The sequence below is a fragment of the Salvelinus namaycush genome, chromosome 39 (assembly GCF_016432855.1).
Source record: "Salvelinus namaycush isolate Seneca chromosome 39, SaNama_1.0, whole genome shotgun sequence".
In the NCBI taxonomy this organism is placed as follows: Eukaryota; Metazoa; Chordata; class Actinopteri; order Salmoniformes; family Salmonidae; genus Salvelinus; species Salvelinus namaycush.
Genome location: NC_052345.1, coordinates 74172 through 93522, shown reverse-complemented (window position 1 = coordinate 93522; position 19351 = coordinate 74172). Strand labels below are relative to the sequence as shown.

At 41.8% G+C, this 19351-nt stretch overlaps 1 protein-coding gene across 1 annotated transcript; it reads right to left on the bottom strand.

Annotated features, from left to right (window-relative positions):
- Window positions 1-228: 228 nt before the first annotated feature.
- LOC120033050 (CMRF35-like molecule 1) lies at window positions 229-8273 on the bottom strand. The gene is made up of 5 exons (XM_038979336.1): window positions 7827-8273; window positions 7499-7678; window positions 1706-1804; window positions 911-963; window positions 229-770 (listed from the first exon to the last, which is right to left on the bottom strand). Exons 1-5 carry the CDS (start codon window positions 8035-8037, stop codon window positions 690-692), a joined length of 624 nt encoding a protein of 207 aa, XP_038835264.1. The 5' UTR covers window positions 8038-8273; the 3' UTR covers window positions 229-689.
- Between the last annotated feature and the right edge of the window lie 11078 nt (window positions 8274-19351).

The following is a 19351-nucleotide window of genomic DNA, read 5'->3' as shown; positions in this document are numbered from 1 at the left end:
AAGAGACCGGCAGAGAGAGAGAAAGAGACCAGCAGAGAGAGAGAAAGAGACCAGCAGAGAGAGAGAAAGAGACCAGCAGAGAGAGAGAGAGAGAGGAAGTGACCGGCAGAGAGAGAGAAAGAGACCGGCAGAGAGAGAGAAAGAGACTGACAGAGAGAGAAAAAGAGGAAGAGACCAGCAGAGAGAGAGAGAGGAAGAGACCGGCAGAGAGAGAGAAAGAGACCGGCAGAGAGAGAGAAAGAGACTGACAGAGAGAGAGAGAGACCGTGAGCGAGAGAGAGAAATAAAAATAAAAAGTAAAAGAGAAATTTGCTCAAAATAGAGGTCAGCGCATATAGTTAAAATATGTCTCTTGTGATTGGTCGACAGTGAGTGTCTGTATCTTGTGATTGGTCGCCAGTGACTCAAGTGTCTCTGGGTTTGCTGATTGTGGAGTAGATGGGAGGTGCCTCAGAGCAGCTGTGTGGATGACTGACAGTAGAGTAGGCGGGGCTTTGACCAAAGTTGACAGTAGCATAGTCACATGATGAAGTGCCAACTTTAGCAATGGCAGCGGTGGCCTCATTGGAGCAGCTGCCCTCTTTAGTGATGGTGTCAGTGGCTTCGTTGGGGCCACTGGGGTTCTTGTGGAAGTTGACGCTGGCGTAGTGGAGAGACTCAGAGTGACTTGTGGGTAAGTTGGCGGTGGCCTAGATGTCGGTGGTCGCAGCGCCTGAGTCTGACCTTAGGGGGCGCTCCTTTATCTCTTCATAGTCACCACCTCCACAACCCTGGAGAGGAGGGAGGAAAATAGTGTGACACTCACAAACACACTCAACACAACAGATAAAACACACTCAATGACATCACTCAATAACATCACTCAATGACGGCGCTCAGACACAAAAACGAACAAACAAAATACACTGACCCCTTCGTTGTTTCCTGTGTCTGGACTCACTCTGTGTGTTGAAGAGACAGATCCTGTGGAACACAACACACACACATCACTTAGAGAGAGAGAGAACAAACCCAATTCTGATAAACTACTGGGTGAAATACCACAGTGCTCCATCACTGCAGCAAGATTTGTGACCTGTTACCACAAGAAAAGGTCAACCAGTGAAGAACAAACACCATTGTAAATACAACCCATATTATTTTATTTATGCTTATTTATTTTCCCTTTTGTACATTAACCATTTGTACATCGTTACAACACTGTATATATACATAACATGACATTTGTAATGTCTTTATTCTTTTGAAACTTCTGTGAGTGTAATGTTTACTGTACATTTGTATAGTTTATTTAACTTTGTATATTATCTACCTCACTTGCTTTGGCAATGTCAACATATGTTTCCCATGCCAATAAAGCTCCTTGAATTGAATTGAGAGAGAGAGAGAGAGAGAGAGAATAGGAAAGAGAGAGAGAGAGAGAGAGAGAGAGAGAGAGAGAGAGAGAGAGAGAGAGAGAGAGAGAGAGAGAGAGAGAGAGAGAGAGAGAGAGAGAGAGAGAGAGAAAGAGAGAGAGAGATGCACTTCCACCAGAATACAGCAGGGGTCAGACACTCCTCAGGGACTATTTATGCTTCTCAACCAGGTTCAAATGATGACACGCTATTATGCAAATTAATTTATTCGAAATGGAAATGGGAAGATTTTAAAAAGGGGAACTTTCTCTCCTTTTATAGACCTGTGTGTGTGTGTGTATGTTTCTCACCTGTGGCCTTGTTGTATTTCCATCTGTAGACTATGATCAGGCTGATCACCAGCAGTAACACTACCAGACTAACAGACACCATGATGACCACTGAGGTACCTGGAACACACACACACACACACACACACACACACACACACACACACAGTTACGTAACCGATTAGACAAACCTACTGTTACTCTAACCTACCCCTCATATCGTAACACTACATACAGACATGTCTAACAGGGAGAGAGAGAGTTATGGAGGCAAAAAGAGAGATAGATGGAGGGAGATATTGATGGTGGATGAGGATGATAGATAGGAAAGAAGGAGAGAGATAGAGAGAGGGAGATATTGATGGTGGAAGAGGATGATAGATAGGAAAGAAGGAGAGAGACAGACACAGTACATTGTCATGATGTGGCCCTCTTTGGGAATAGCGAGTGCCTTCCCCCGCTCTCCCCCTGACACCCAGGTTCTGCTATCTCAGGTCATAAATTCCTGGAGGAGACTCTCTCCCTCATGTAGTATAGAGAGAGGGTTCACAGTAGAACAAAGGAACTTCTTCTACCTCACAGAACTTGAGAACTTGAACAATATCCATGTGTTGGAGAATGTGTAAACGGTTGTTGGAGAATACAACCGGTCCATTTTGTGTAATGTTTGTGACCTCATGAGAGACAATACAGCCATTACCATAACTCTGTTTATCTTCTTATGGATGCGTGGCATTATTGAGTAGCTTGGATGAATAAGGTGCCCAGAGTAAACTGCCTGCTACTCAGGCCCAGACGCTAAGATATGCATATTATTAGTAGATCTGGATAGAAAACACTCTGCAGTGTCTAAAACTGTTTGAAAGATGTCTGTGAGTATAACAGAACTCATATGGCAGGCAAAAACCTGAGAAAAAATGCAACCAGGAAGTGGGAAATTTGAGGTTTGTAGATTTTCAAGTCTTTGCCTATCCAACATTTGGTCCGATTGCACTTCCTAAGGCTCCCGCTAGATGTCAACAGTCTTTAGAATCTTGTTTCAGGCTTCTACTGTGAAGGGGGAGAGAATAAGAGCTGTTTCAACCAGAGGTCTGGCAGAACACCCGTGAGAGCTAGCTGCGTTCCCTTTCATTTCTAAAGACAAAGGAATTCTCCGGTTGAAACATTATTGAAGATTTATGATAAAAACATCCTAAAGATGGATTCTATACATCGTTTGACATGTTTCTACGAACTGTAATGGAATTTTTGGAATTTTCGTCTGGCCTGAATTTGGATTTGTGAACTAAACGCGCGAACAAAAAGGAGGTATTTGGACATAGATTATGGACTTTATCGAACAAAACAAACATTTATTGTGGAACTGGGATTCCTGGGAGTGCATTCTGATGAAGAATGGTAAGATGGTAAGTGAATATTTACAATGCTATTTCTGACTTCTGTTGACTCCACAACATGGCGGATATCTGTATGGCTTGTTTTGGTCTCTGAGCGCTGTACTCAGATTATAGCATGGTGTGCTTTTTCGGTAAAGCTTTTTTGAAATCTGACACAGCGGTTGCATTAAGCAGAAGTTTATCTAAAGTTCCATGTATAACAGTTGTATCTTTTATCAATGTTTATTATGAGTATTTCTGTAAATTGATGTGGCTCTCTGCAAAATCACCAGATGTTTTGGAACTACTGAACATAACGCGCCAATGTAAACTGAGATGTTGGGATATAAATATGAACTTTATCGAACAAAACATACATGTATTGTATAACATGAAGTCTTATGAGTGTCATCTGATGAAGATCATCAAAGGTTAGTGATTCATTTTATCTATATTTCTGCTTTTTGTGACTCCTCTCTTTGGTTGGAAAAATGGCTGTGTTTTTCTGTGACTTGGTACTGACCTAACATAATCAGATGGTGTGCTTTCGTCGTAAAGCCTTTTTGAAATCGGACACTGTGGTGGGATTAACAACAAGTTTATCTTTAAAATGGTGTAAAATACTTGTATGTTTGAGGAATTTTAATGATGAGATTTCTGTTGTTTGAATTTGGCGCCCTGCACTTTCACTGGCTGTTCACGGGATCTCAGCCGTAAGAAGTTATACAAGAGTCTCCGTTATGAGATTTGCATCTAATTATTGTATAAAATGAATTACCAAATATGAAACTATTTGTGAAATTATGTAATGTGATTTTAAACTGTTTAATGAAAGAGAATCCAATTCCATTTAAAGTTTGACTAAGTCATTGGCCTGCCCCCATAAGCACAGACATCGATCTGGCGTCATGGGACAGCCTTTTTTACTGTGCCGAATATAAACCCCACCTGGAGAAGCCCACTTCAGACCATGCCTACCTCGGTCAGCTGAGGGAGCTAAGGTTTGAGTAGAGACCACAATAATCTCAGTATACGCTAAGGTTGTAATGGTTGTTGAAACTCTGAGACTATCGATTCAGACAGAATAAGAGCAACTCTTCGATACTAATTAGTAGTCTGCAGCTAGGAATTAAGTACCATTGAATGCGAAGACCGACAACCGCCGAAACATCTATTCTATAAGAACATTTCTGAATGTTACTCTGAAGTATCCATACTAACCAAAGACTCCAGGGATGCAGAGAGAATCTCGGATGAACTTTCCAACAGAAAAGGACGATTCCAACAGAGATCACGACGACACAGTGAGCATAAATATATATATTGATTGCAGTTGTTCCCGAATGAGTGAGCGTTCATGTGCAAAGGATTAGCATTTCAATTATTATAATTATCAACTGTGTAGTGTCTTTTGTCTTTCGTGCCCTTCTCAGTCCCTTTGTCTACCAAGCCGCCGGTTTGGCCAACTAGGGCACATCCAGATCATTTCCTTGTGACCATATCTACTTTGTTTGTTTGTTTATGCATTTCTGTGATTATTTACTTAGTTAGTAAATAAATGATTAAGACAATTGACATATGGATGATTTAGAGTAAAGACTGGGTTAGTGCAGATAACCAACGATTTAAGACGTTTGGAATGAGACTAACGTGAGGTAAAGAATGATTCATTAATAAGACTAATTGATCAGATGTTAAAATATCTGAAAAGTCATATTAGGAAAATTAGAACTTTGTAATCTGGTGTCTCTATTTCCCACCATGACCTTCTCCACAACTCACACTCTCTCTCTCTCTCTCTCTCTCTATATATATATGACAACTGTAGGTTTCATGATGACTTTTATTCTGAAACTTGGGGTTTTATATGTTGAACACATGACTGCTTAGTGATACTGAGACATATATAGAAACACACTGTTATTACAGAGGAAGTTACAGTGTTCTGGTCCAGTGTCTTTTCACACCACTACAAACACACAGACACACCCAGCCTCCACTAACACACTGACTGCCTGCTGTCCACCATGTCTACCACATACCCTCATAACATAACATTAACCTACCCTCATATCATAACACTAACCTACCCTCATATCATAACACTAACCTACCCTCATATCATAACACTACATACAGACATGTCTACCACTAACCTACCCTCATATCATAACACTAACCTACCCTCATATCATAACACTACATACAGACATGTCTAACACTAACCTACCCTCATATCATAAAACTAACCTACACCTCATATCATAACACTACATACAGACATATCTAACACTAACCTACCCTCATATCATAACACTAACCTACCCTCATATCATAACACTAACCTACCCCTCATATCATAACACTACATACAGACATGTCTACCACTAACCTACCCTCATATCATAACACTAACCTACCCTCATATCATAACACTACATACAGACATGTCTACCACTAACCTACCCTCATATCATAACACTACATACAGACATGTCTAACACTAACCTACCCTCATATCATAACACTAACCTACCATCATATCATAACACTAACCTACCCCTCATATCATAACACTACATACAGACATGTCTACCACTAACATAACCTCATATCATAACACTACATACAGACATGTATAACACTAACCTACCCTCATATCATTACACTACATACAGACATGTCTACCACTAACCTACCCTCATATCATAACACTAACCTACCCTCATATCATAACACTACATACAGACATGTCTACCACTAAGCTACCCTCATATCATAACACTACATACAGACATGTCTACCACTAAGCTACCCTCATATCATAACACTAACCTACCCTCATATCATAACACTACATACAGACATGTCTACCACTAACCTACACTCATATCATAACACTACATACAGACATGTCTACCACTAACCTACCCTCATATCATAACACTACATACAGACATGTCTACCACTAACCTACCCTCATATCATAACACTACATACAGACATGTCTAACACTAACCTACCCTTATATCATAACACTACATACAGACATGTCTACCACTAACATACCCTCATATCATAACACTACATACAGACATGTCTACCACTAACCTACCCTCATATCATAACACTACATACAGACATGTCTACCACTAACCTACCCTCATATCATAACACTACATACAGACATGTCTACCACTAACCTACACTCATATCATAACACTACATACAGACATGTCTACCACTAACCTACCCTCATATCATAACACTACATACAGACATGTCTACCACTAACCTACCCTCATATCATAACACTACATACAGACATGTCTAACACTAACCTACCCTTATATCATAACACTACATACAGACATGTCTACCACTAACATACCCTCATATCATAACACTAACCTACCCTCATATCATAACACTACATACAGACATGTCTACCACTAACCTACACTCATATCATAACACTACATATAGACATGTCTACCACTAACCTACCCTCATATCATGTCACTACATACAGACATGTCTAACACTAACCTACCCTTGTATCATAACACTAACCTACCCCTCATATCATAACACTAACCTACCCCTCATATCATAACGCTACATACAGACATGTCTAACACTATTCTACCCTCATATCATAACACTACATACAGACTAGTCTACCATTAACCTACCCTCATATCATAACACTAACCTACCCTCATATCATAACACTACATACAGACATGTCTAACACTAACCTACCCTCATATCATAACACTAACCTACCCTCATATAATAACACTACATACATTCTAGTCGAACACTAACCTACCCTCATATCATAACACTAACCTACCCTCATATCATAACACTAACCTACCCGCATATCATAACACTACATACAGACATGTTTAACACTAACCTACCCCTCATATCATAACACTACATACAGACATGTCTACCACTAATCTCCCCTCAAATCATAACACTAACCTACCCTCATATCATAACACTACATACAGACATGTCTAACACTAACCTACCCTCATATCATAACACTACATACAGACATGTCTAACACTAACACCTATTAGGGCGAGGTGCTGGCTAGCGGAGTAGAAAACTGGAAAATAAAGGAGAGCCGCAAACTCTAGGAGCTCAGATGCATCTGCAGCTCTCCTTTATTGTCAAGTGATAAATGAGGAGCCCAAAACCTCCAGTGTTGCATCACTTCCTGTAGACTTCTGAATAAACTCACGTCTACACCATATTTTAGCCCCCAGAACTCTGACTCTGTCCTACACCAGGAGAGTAGTCAGAGAGAGAGAGAGATTTGTCCAAACCATGAACAGTTACAATTGATTTCCTCCAGCATTACAGCATTTAATATCACAACATATTAGTTCTATTGACTGAGATGAGAAATTCATCATACCTGCTCCAGACGAAGGAGGACCACTGATTTCTCCAGATGCCAGAAATGTTGTAGAGATGTTAGATAATGTTGCAGAGAGGTTTGGGAGGGTTGTGGAGATGTTAGATAATGTTGCAGAGAGGTTAGAGGATGTTGTGCAGACATGAGGTCTGGAGGTGACAGTTGATGGTTTAGGATGAGCTGTGTGTAAAACAAAAGAACAGTCATCCACAAATACTGACTGATAAATATACTCACCATTTTGCTTTTCTCTAATGAAGTCATGAAGCCTGTAACAAACATTAACCTCTGAATTTGTCAAGACAAATATGATTGAGTGTTAACTTACCATCTGTAACTGTGAGATGCACCTCTTGGTATGTGTCTGGGCCATATCTCTCCACTCCACACCAGTAGGTACCAGAGTCTGACTTCATCAGGTTCTTGATGGTCACATAGAAGACTCCATTCCTTAAGTCTTCTATGATGTATCTCTGTTTCTCAAAATAATGCTTGCTGCCCTCAGTTTGAACAAGACGATTTCTATGGTAACATTTCATTTTGCAGAAATATTTTTCATTGTCACCTGCCCATGTGTGAGAGCATTTGATTTTGACTTTTCCACCTACCACCCCCGTCACATTAATGCCATCTGACTCCACAACACACAGAGCTGTCAAACAGAAACACACAGTACAATCACAACTGATGACCTGTGAGATGTACTTTAACCCTGCTCAAATCTAACTTTAACCCTGCTCAAATCTAACTTTAACACTGCTCAAATCGAACTTTAACCCTGCTCAAATCGAACTTTAACCCTGCTCAAATCGAACTTTAACCCTGCTCAAATCGAACTTTAATCCTGCTCAAATCTAACTTTAACCCTGCTCAAATCTAACTTTAACCCTGCTCAAATCTAACTTTAACCCTGAATAAATCTAACTTTAACCCTGCTCAAATCTAACTTTAACCCTGCTCAAATCTAACTTTAACCCTGCTCAAATCTAACTTTAACCCTGCTCAAATCTAACTTTAACCCTGCTCAAATCTAACTTTAACCCTCTACAAATCTAACTTTAACCCTCTACAAATCTAACTTTAACCCTGCTCAAATCTAACTTTAACCCTGCTCAAATCTAACTTTAACCCTGCTCAAATCTGACTTTAACCCTGCTCAAATGTAACTTTAACCCTTCTCAAATCTAACTTTAACCCTGCTCAAATCAAATTTTAACCCTGCTCAAATCTTACTTCACCCTGCTCAAATGTAACTTTAACCCTGCTCAAATCTTACTTTAACCCTGCTCAAATCGAACTTTAACCCTGCTCAAATCTAACTTTAACCCTACTCAAATCTAACTTTAACCCTGCTCAAATCTTACTTTAACCCTGCTCAAATCGAACTTTAACCCTGCTCAAATCGAACTTTAACCCTGCTCAAATCTAACTTTAACCCTGCTCAAATCTAACTTTAACCCTGCTCAAATCTAACTTTAACCCTGCTCAAATCTTACTTTAAGCATGCTGAAATTGTACTTTAACCCTACAAATCTTACTTTAACCCTCTACAAATCTTACTTTAACCCTCTACAAATCTTACTTTAACCCTACAAATCTAACTTTAACCCTCTACAAATCTTACTTTAACCCTACAAATCTAACTTTAACCCTACAAATCTGACTTTAACCCTCTACAAATCTTACTTTAACCCTACAAATCTTACTTTAACCCTACAAATCTGACTTTAATCCAGCACAAACCCAAGTAAAAGACTCACCTAAGAGGAGATAGCATGAGACAACATGGAGTATCTTCATTCTGGACAGTTACTCCTCAGTTACTATTTTGTTAAAGTTACTTTACTACCACAGTTAAAGTTACTTTACTATCACAGTTACTATACTGTTAAAGTTACTTTACTGTCACAGTTACTATGCTGTTAAAGTTACTTTACTATACTACCAGCTAGCACAGGTCCACAACAGCTTGTCTGTCAGCTTGACAGCAGGGTGTTTTTGAAATGCTCTGTCTGCCTTAAATGAAGCTCCTCCTTCTGACCTCTCTCTCTCTCTCTCTCTCTCTCTCTCTCTCTCTCTCTCTCTCTCTCTCTCTCTCTCTCTCTCTCTCTCTCTCTCTCTCTCTCTCTCTCTCTCTCTCTCTCTCTCTCTCTCTCTCTCTCTCTCTCTCTCTCTCTCTCTCTCTCTCTCTCTCTCTCTCTCTCTCTCTCTCTCTCTCTCTCAAATTATATTCAAAGGGCTTTATTGAAATGGGAAACATATATTTACATTACCAAAGCATGTCAGAGAGATTGAGATAGTGATGGTGGTTGTGTGGGCATTAGCCTGCACATCCTAACTTTTCTGTAGTGAGCTCAGTGTCTGCAGTAGATTTCTAAACCACAAGAGAACTCAGCTAGCTGTGGTGACTAAGAGTTAAAACCGGCCGGAGGTTAGACTTCTAAACCACCAGAGAACTCATCTAGCTGTGGTGACTAAGAGTTAAAACTGTCAACTTCTCTGTTCTAAAGTTACCATGTTTGTTTCAGCAGAGGAGGAACACATTGTTGAGATGATGACAATATAGTTAAAGTACACATCAATATATTTTATTACTTTTTTCTGACATTTATTGATCCAAATACAGTCTTTGTAAATGATCAACTCAACAGATGAGTTTCTGAACAGAAGAAACATCCCTCCTCTACAACCCAACTCCCCCTTAATGAATGATGTCATCACATAACAGACAAGCTACTGAGATCTCAGTAAACCAACAGAACTGATGACTGCTGTGTTAGTAGTACTGCTGCTGGGGATAGACTGGGCCTACTGGATGTTGACTGCTGTGTTAGTAGTACTGCTGGGGATAGACTGGGCCTACTGGATGTTGACTGCTGTGTTAGTAGTACTGCTGCTGGGGATAGACTGGGCCTACTGGATGATGACTGCTGTATTAGTAGTACTGCTGCTGGGGATAGACTGGGCCTACTGGATGTTGACTGCTGTGTTAGTAGTACTGCTGGGGATAGACTGGGCCTACTGGATGTTGACTGCTGTGTTAGTAGTACTGCTGCTGGGGATAGACTGGGCCTACTGGATGATGCTGATGGTATGGTGTAGAGTGACGACTAGGAAGTAAGGGGTTCAGGAGTAACTGTGAGGAGAGTTCAGAGCGGAGAGGAGAGTTCAGAGAACAGAGAGGAGGGTGTATTACAAGATCCAAATAATTTCTCTCTTTCATAACAAGATACAGTTTAAGTCAAAAGTTTACATACACCTTCACCAATCACATTTAAACTCAGTTTTTCACAATTCCTGACATTTAATCCTCGTAAAAATGCTCTGTCTTAGGTCAGTTAGGATCACCACTTTATTTTAAGAATGTGAAATGTCAGAATAATAGTATAGAGAATGATTTATTTCAGCTTTTATATCTTTCGTCACATTCAGTTTAACTTGGGTCAAACGTTTCGGTCAGCCTTCCACAAGCTTCTCACAATAAGTTGGGTGAATTTTGCCCATTCCTCCTGACAGAGCTGGTGTAACTGAGTCAGGTTTGTAGGCCTCCTTGCTCGCACACGCTTTTTCAGTTCTGCCCACAAATGTTCTATACGGTTGAGGTCAGGGCTTTGTGATGGCCACTCCAATACCTTGACTTTGTTTTCCTTAAACCATTTTGCCACAACTTTGGAAGTATGCTTGGGGTAATTGTCCATTTGGAAGACCCATTTGCGACCAAGCTTTAACTTCCTGACTGATGTCTTGGGATGTTGCTTCAATATATCCACATCATTTTCCTTCCTTATGAACCAATCTATTTTGTGAAGTGCACCAGTCCCTCCTGCAGCAAAGCACCCCCACAACATGCTGCCACCCCCGTGCATCACGGTTGGGATGGTGTTCTTCGGCTTGCAAGCCTCCCCCTTTTTCCTCCAAACATAACAATGGTCATTATGGCCAAACAGTTCTATTTTTGTTTCATCAGACCAGAGGACATTTCTCCAAAAAGTACGATCTTTGTCCCCATGTGCAGTCGCAAACCATAATCTGGCTTTTTTATGGCAGTTTTGGAGCAGTGGCTTCTTCCTCGCTGAGCGGCCTTTCAGGTTATGTCAATATTAGCTCTTGCAGAAGTATTTGACGTTGTTTTCCGATTGTACATGAGAGCAGTGGATAGTGACTTCTCCTCCCATGAACCATCTCACTTCAGTGACCGCAGAGGCTTCCAGACATACAGCTATAAGACAGAGGCAGAGCTAGATGTCACACAGCTATTAAACAGAGGTAAAGCTACATGTCACACAGCTATGAGAGGCATAGCTACATGTCAGACAACACAGCTAAAAGACAAAGGCAGAGCTACATGTCACATAAGACAGCGTTTTAAAAATATATATTTTACATTTTTATTATGAACACAACAAATACAAAAAAAACAGAAATATACAAACAAGAGTACATAAACCTAACAGACATATCAAGATTCATTTTCAATTTGTTAAATACTTTTATGGTGCGTATTGCTTTTTTGTTTTTACATTTACTGATAATTTCAAAATAATATTTCAATTCTATCTTAAATAATGTGAAAAGGGGTTTGTTCTCTGCCCACTTCCTTTTATAGACAAAGAATCTTCCATGAATGATAAACAAATTAACAATGAAAGTTAAATCAGGGTCCAAATCATTTGGATATAAGACAGAGGTAGAAATACATGTCACACAGCTACAAGACAGATGTGAGCTACATGTCACTTAATTAAGACAGCTATAAGACAGAGGCAGAAAACAGTAGATACTCAGTGTTTAGAGTCAGAGACAGACTGTACATTGAATCAAACATGCAGTGTGGAACATAACTTTGCTACAGCCCTGCATCATTTGTATTTTTCAGTCAGTAAGTTTACTTCTGCTTGAGTAAAATGGCGTTAAAGTAACAGTACTGCTACTTTAGTAGGATATTGAGTGAAAGAGGGAGTTTGTGAGTGATGAAGTAAATGAGGGAGGGAAAGAGTGAGTGAGTGAGTGAGTGAGTGAGTGAGTGAGTGAGTGAGTGAGTGAGTGAGTGAGTGAGTGAGTGAGTGAGTGAGTGAGTGAGTGAGTGAGTGAGTGAGTGAGTGAGTGAGTGAGTGAGTGAGTGAGTGAGTGAGTGAAACCTTGTGAATGGGTGATTGAGTGAATGTCAGCCGGACCCATGGCCATGCAAGAAATAACAGAGGGATGAATGAAGGATTGAATGGGTGAAATAATTAGATCTGTTTGTTTTTGGAGTCTGAAGTAGATTCTGTTTGTTTCTGGAGTCTGGAGTAGATTCTGTTTGTTTCTGGAGTCTGAAGTAGATTCTGTTTGTTTCTGGAGTCTGGAGTAGATTCTGTTTGTTTCTGGAGTCTGGAGTAGATTCTGTTTGTTTCTGGAGTCTGAAGTAGATTCTGTTTGTTTCTGGAGTCTGAAGTAGATCTGTTTGTTTCTGGAGTCTGAAGTAGATTCTGTTTGTTTCTGGAGTCTGAAGTAGATTCTGTTTGTTTCTGGAGTCTGAAGTAGATTCTGTTTGTTTCTGGAGTCTGAAGTAGATTCTGTTTGTTTCTGGAGTCTGAAGTAGATTCTGTTTGTTTCTGGAGTCTGAAGTAGATTCTGTTTGTTTCTGGAGTCTGAAGTAGATTCTGTTTGTTTCTGGAGTCTGAAGTAGATTCTGTTTGTTTCTGGAGTCTGAAGTAGATTCTGTTTGTTTCTGGAGTCTGAAGTAGATTCTGTTTGTTTCTGGAGTCTGAAGTAGATTCTGTTTGTTTCTGGAGTCTGAAGTAGATTCTGTTTGTTTCTGGAGTCTGAAGTAGATTCTGTTTGTTTCTGGAGTCTGGAGTAGATTCTGTTTGTTTCTGGAGTCTGAAGTAGATTCTGTTTGTTTCTGGAGTCTGAAGTAGATTCTGTTTGTTTCTGGAGTCTGAAGTAGATTCTGTTTGTTTCTGGAGTCTGAAGTAGATTCTGTTTGTTTCTGGAGTCTGAAGTAGATTCTGTTTGTTTCTGGAGTCTGAAGTAGATTCTGTTTGTTTCTGGAGTCTGAAGTAGATTCTGTTTGTTTCTGGAGTCTGAAGTAGATTCTGGTTGTTTCTGGAGTCTGAAGTAGATTCTGTTTGTTTCTGGAGTCTGAAGTAGATTCTGTTTGTTTCTGGAGTCTGAAGTAGATTCTGTTTGTTTCTGGAGTCTGAAGTAGATTCTGTTTGTTTCTGGAGTAGATTCTGGTTGTTTCTGGAGTCTGAAGTAGATTCTGTTTGTTTCTGGAGTCTGAAGTAGATTGAAGTCTGGCAGCTTCATTGTTTAGGACTCTTTTTCTATTGCTTGTTTATTTAAAAAAATATATATATTTAACCTTTATTTATTCAGGTTTTTCTCATTGAGATAAAATCTATTTTTCAAGAGAGACCTGGTCAAAATGACCTTGTTAATGATTCATTGCGTTTTAATTTCTTTGAATGTAAAATTTATTTTCAAATGTTAATAGTATATTTATGACAAATCCTTTTTTTTTTTACACACAGATGTGCCTTGTTACAACTCAGAAGATAAATCAACTTAGTTCCTACTGTACATTCATTTCCTCTCTTCCTTTTCTAAGTTGATGCATGGACAAGGTCATGTGTAACAACGTACATGTAACCTTAGCAAAATTATCAAGGTCAATGTTTTTTTTTAAGTAAATCAATTGCTTTTACTCTGAGTACTTTTTAAATTAGCTACTTTTTACTTTTACTTGAGTAGTTTTTTTACATCAGTAATTTTCAGTACTCTTTCCAACCCTGGTGATTGGTTAGTAATTGATTAGTCCAGTCTGACTAGCTGAAAACAGAACTCACCTGAGAGGACGCAGCAGGTGACATCATGGAGGATCATTGTTCTGACTCCCATGGAATCTACTCCCAAAACTCACACCACAGCACACTTCCTGCAATACTACAAATAATCAGATCACTTGAACTACAAAAATACACCAACTTTAACCACAAAAATACACCAACTGTAAACTATAAAGTACACCTACTGTTACCACAATAGCAATCTCGTTTAACCCAGAAATAAAATGTTGTGTAATTTGGTCTCTCTCTCTCGTTATTTTCTGCCTCATCTGTTGTCACACACACATGCGCACAAACACACACAAACACACACACACACACACACACACACACACACACACACACACACACACACACACACACACACACACACACACACACACACACACACACACAGTCATGAGCTAATTTAGAAAGGAAGCCAGTATTTTTTAGGGCACCAGTGTCTGTGTTTGTTGTTGGATGATATTCGTGAGAAGTGGTACACAGTGTTTTTATCAGTTTGGTTGACATGACCCAGTCTGTTGATAGCATCACGGGTCTGACGGTCATTAGCAGAGGCTTTGCCTTAAATGGCGCCCTATTCCTTCCATACTGTATGGGACCTGGTCTAAAGTAGTGCACTATATAGGGAATAGGGCCCTGGTCTAAAGTAGTGCACTATATAGGGAATAGGATGCCATTTGGGATGAATCCTGCCTTTTTAGGGGCAGCAATGCTGTTTCTGTGCTGAATACTGCCTCCTAGTGGCTAATAGTCACAGCTGATCTTCTGATTAGACATTATAGCAAAGATCAGCTGTCACTTTTTTAGTTAAGTAGCCGGAATATCATAATCTGTATCACCATCATCATCACCACCATCATCGCCACCCTCCTCACCAGTCTCACCTGTTGTAGGACAGCAAGTTAAAGTGAGACCTCTTCTCCATTTCCTCCTTCAGGGTTGCCACAACAGTGGGTTACACCAAGGTGAGGGGAAACGACATACACGCGCGCGCACGCACGCACGCACGCACGCACGCACGCACGCACGCACGCACGCACGCACGCACGCACGCACGCACGCACGCACGCACGCACGCACGCACGCACGCACGCACGCACGCACGCACGCACGCACGCACGCACGCACGCACGCACGCACGCACGCACGCACGCACGCACACACACACACACACACACACACACACACACACTTGTCAATGTCCCAGAGTTGAACAACATGTATTTGTATTAGTGTTTATTATGGATCCCCATTGTTCCTGCCAAGGCAGCAGCTTCTTTTCCTGGGGTTTATTATGGATCCCCATTAGTTCCTGCCAAGGCAGCAGCTACTCTTCCTGGGGTTTATTATGGATCCTCATTAGTTCCTGCCAAGGCAGAATCTACTCTTCCTGGGGTTTATTATGGATCCTCGTTAGTTCCTGCCAAGGCAGCAGCTACTCTTCCTGGGGTTTATTATGGATCCTCATTAGTTCCAGCCAAGGCAGCAGCTACTCTTCTTGGGGTTTATTATGGATCCTCATTAGTTCCTGCCAAGGCAGCAGCTACACTTCCTGGGGTTTATTATGGATCCCCATTAGTTCCAGCCAAGGCAGCAGCTACTCTTCCTGGGGTTTATTATGGATCCTCATTAGTTCCTGCCAAGGCAGCAGCTACTCTTCCTGGGGGTTATTATGGATCCTCGTTAGTTCCTGCCAAGGCAGCAGCTACTCTTCCTGGGGTTTATTATGGATCCTCATTAGTTCCTGCCAAGGCAGCATCTACTCTTCCTGGGGTTTATTATGGATCCTCATTAGTTCCAGCCAAGGCAGCAGCTTCTCTTCCTGGGGTTTATTATGGATCCCCATTAGTTCCTGCCAAGGCAGCAGCTACTCTTCCTGGGGTTTATTATGGATCCTCATTAGTTCCTGCCAAGGCAGAATCTACTCTTCCTGGGGTTTATTATGAATCCTCGTTAGTTCCTGCCAAGGCAGCAGCTACTCTTCCTGGGGTTTATTATGGATCCTCATTAGTTCCAGACAAGGCAGCAGCTACTCTTCCTGGGATTTATTATGGATCCTCAATAGTTCCTGCCAAGGCAGCAGCTACTCTTCCTGGGGTTTATTATGGATCCCCATTAGTTCCAGCCAAGGCAGCAGCTACTCTTCCTGGGGGTTATTATGGATCCTCGTTAGTTCCTGCCAAGGCAGCAGCTACTCTTCCTGGGGGTTATTATGGATCCCAATTAGTTCCAGCCAAGGCAGCAGCTACTCTTCCTGTGGTTTATTATGGATCCTCATTAGTTCCTGCCAAGGCAGCAGCTACTCTTCCTGGGGGTTATTATGGATCCTCGTTAGTTCCAGCCAAGGCAGCAGCTACTCTTCCTGGGGTTTATTATGGATCTTCATTAGTTCCAGCCAAGGCAGCATCTACTCTTCCTGGGGTTTATTATGGATCCTCATTAGTTCCTGCCAAGGCAGCAGCTACTCTTCCTGGGGTTTATTATGGATCCTCATTAGTTCCAGCCAAGGCAGCAGCTACTCTTCCTGGGGTTTATTATGGATCCTCATTAGTTCCTGCCAAGGCAGAATCTACTCTTCCTGGGGTTTATTATGGATCCTCGTTAGTTCCTGCCAAGGCAGCAGCTACTCTTCCTGGGGTTTATTATGGATCCTCATTAGTTCCAGCCAAGGCAGCAGCTACTCTTCTTGGGGTTTATTATGGATCCTCATTAGTTCCTGCCAAGGCAGCAGCTACACTTCCTGGGGTTTATTATGGATCCCCATTAGTTCCAGCCAAGGCAGCAGCTACTCTTCCTGGGGTTTATTATGGATCCTCATTAGTTCCTGCCAAGGCAGCAGCTACTCTTCCTGGGGGTTATTATGGATCCTCGTTAGTTCCTGCCAAGGCAGCAGCTACTCTTCCTGGGGTTTATTATGGATCCTCATTAGTTCCTGCCAAGGCAGCATCTACTCTTCCTGGGGTTTATTATGGATCCTCATTAGTTCCAGCCAAGGCAGCAGCTTCTCTTCCTGGGGTTTATTATGGATCCCCATTAGTTCCTGCCAAGGCAGCAGCTACTCTTCCTGGGGTTTATTATGGATCCTCATTAGTTCCTGCCAAGGCAGAATCTACTCTTCCTGGGGTTTATTATGAATCCTCGTTAGTTCCTGCCAAGGCAGCAGCTACTCTTCCTGGGGTTTATTATGGATCCTCATTAGTTCCAGACAAGGCAGCAGCTACTCTTCCTGGGATTTATTATGGATCCTCAATAGTTCCTGCCAAGGCAGCAGCTACTCTTCCTGGGGTTTATTATGGATCCCCATTAGTTCCAGCCAAGGCAGCAGCTACTCTTCCTGGGGGTTATTATGGATCCTCGTTAGTTCCTGCCAAGGCAGCAGCTACTCTTCCTGGGGGTTATTATGGATCCCAATTAGTTCCAGCCAAGGCAGCAGCTACTCTTCCTGTGGTTTATTATGGATCCTCATTAGTTCCTGCCAAGGCAGCAGCTACTCTTCCTGGGGGTTATTATGGATCCTCGTTAGTTCCAGCCAAGGCAGCAGCTACTCTTCCTGGGGTTTATTATGGATCTTCATTAGTTCCAGCCAAGGCAGCATCTACTCTTCCTGGGGTTTATTATGGATCCTCATTAGTTCCTGCCAAGGCAGCAGCTACTCTTCCTGGGGTTTATTATGGATCCTCATTAGTTCCAGCCAAGGCAGCAGCTACTCTTCCTGGGGTTTATTATGGATCCTCATTAGTTCCTGCCAAGGCAGAATCTACTCTTCCTGGGGTTTATTATGGATCCTCGTTAGTTCCTGCCAAGGCAGCAGCTACTCTTCCTGGGGTTTATTATGGATCCTCATTAGTTCCAGCCAAGGCAGCAGCTACTCTTCTTGGGGTTTATTATGGATCCTCATTAGTTCCTGCCAAGGCAGCAGCTACACTTCCTGGGGTTTATTATGGATCCCCATTAGTTCCAGCCAAGGCAGCAGCTACTCTTCCTGGGGTTTATTATGGATCCTCATTAGTTCCTGCCAAGGCAGCAGCTACTCTTCCTGGGGGTTATTATGGATCCTCGTTAGTTCCTGCCAAGGCAGCAGCTACTCTTCCTGGGGTTTATTATGGATCCTCATTAGTTCCTGCCAAGGCAGCATCTACTCTTCCTGGGGTTTATTATGGATCCTCATTAGTTCCAGCCAAGGCAGCAGCTTCTCTTCCTGGGGTTTATTATGGATCCCCATTAGTTCCTGCCAAGGCAGCAGCTACTCTTCCTGGGGTTTATTATGGATCCTCATTAGTTCCTGCCAAGGCAGAATCTACTCTTCCTGGGGTTTATTATGAATCCTCGTTAGTTCCTGCCAAGGCAGCAGCTACTCTTCCTGGGGTTTATTATGGATCCTCATTAGTTCCAGACAAGGCAGCAGCTACTCTTCCTGGGATTTATTATGGATCCTCAATAGTTCCTGCCAAGGCAGCAGCTACTCTTCCTGGGGTTTATTATGGATCCCCATTAGTTCCAGCCAAGGCAGCAGCTACTCTTCCTGGGGGTTATTATGGATCCTCGTTAGTTCCTGCCAAGGCAGCAGCTACTCTTCCTGGGGGTTATTATGGATCCCAATTAGTTCCAGCCAAGGCAGCAGCTACTCTTCCTGTGGTTTATTATGGATCCTCATTAGTTCCTGCCAAGGCAGCAGCTACTCTTCCTGGGGGTTATTATGGATCCTCGTTAGTTCCAGCCAAGGCAGCAGCTACTCTTCCTGGGGTTTATTATGGATCTTCATTAGTTCCAGCCAAGGCAGCATCTACTCTTCCTGGGGTTTATTATGGATCCTCATTAGTTCCTGCCAAGGCAGCAGCTACTCTTCCTGGGGTTTATTATGGATCCTCATTAGTTCCAGCCAAGGCAGCAGCTACTCTTCCTGGGGGTTATTATGGATCCTCATTAGTTCCTGCCAAGGCAGCATCTACTCTTCCTGGGGGTTATTATGGATCCTCATTAGTTCCTGCCAAGGCAGCAGCTACTCTTCCTGGGGTTT

Excerpts from the sequence above, each read along its gene's own strand:
- LOC120033050 (XM_038979336.1), bottom strand. The coding sequence starts at position 8,037 with ATGAAATGTTACCATAGAAATCGTCTTGTTCAAACTGAGGGCAGCAAG. Across the intron at positions 7,679-7,826 it reads GCATCTCACAGTTACAGATG|CTCATCCTAAACCATCAACT; the intron begins GTAAGTTAACAC and ends TTTTACACACAG. Across the intron at positions 771-910 it reads ACACAGGAAACAACGAAGGG|GGTTGTGGAGGTGGTGACTA; the intron begins GTCAGTGTATTT and ends CCTCCTCTCCAG.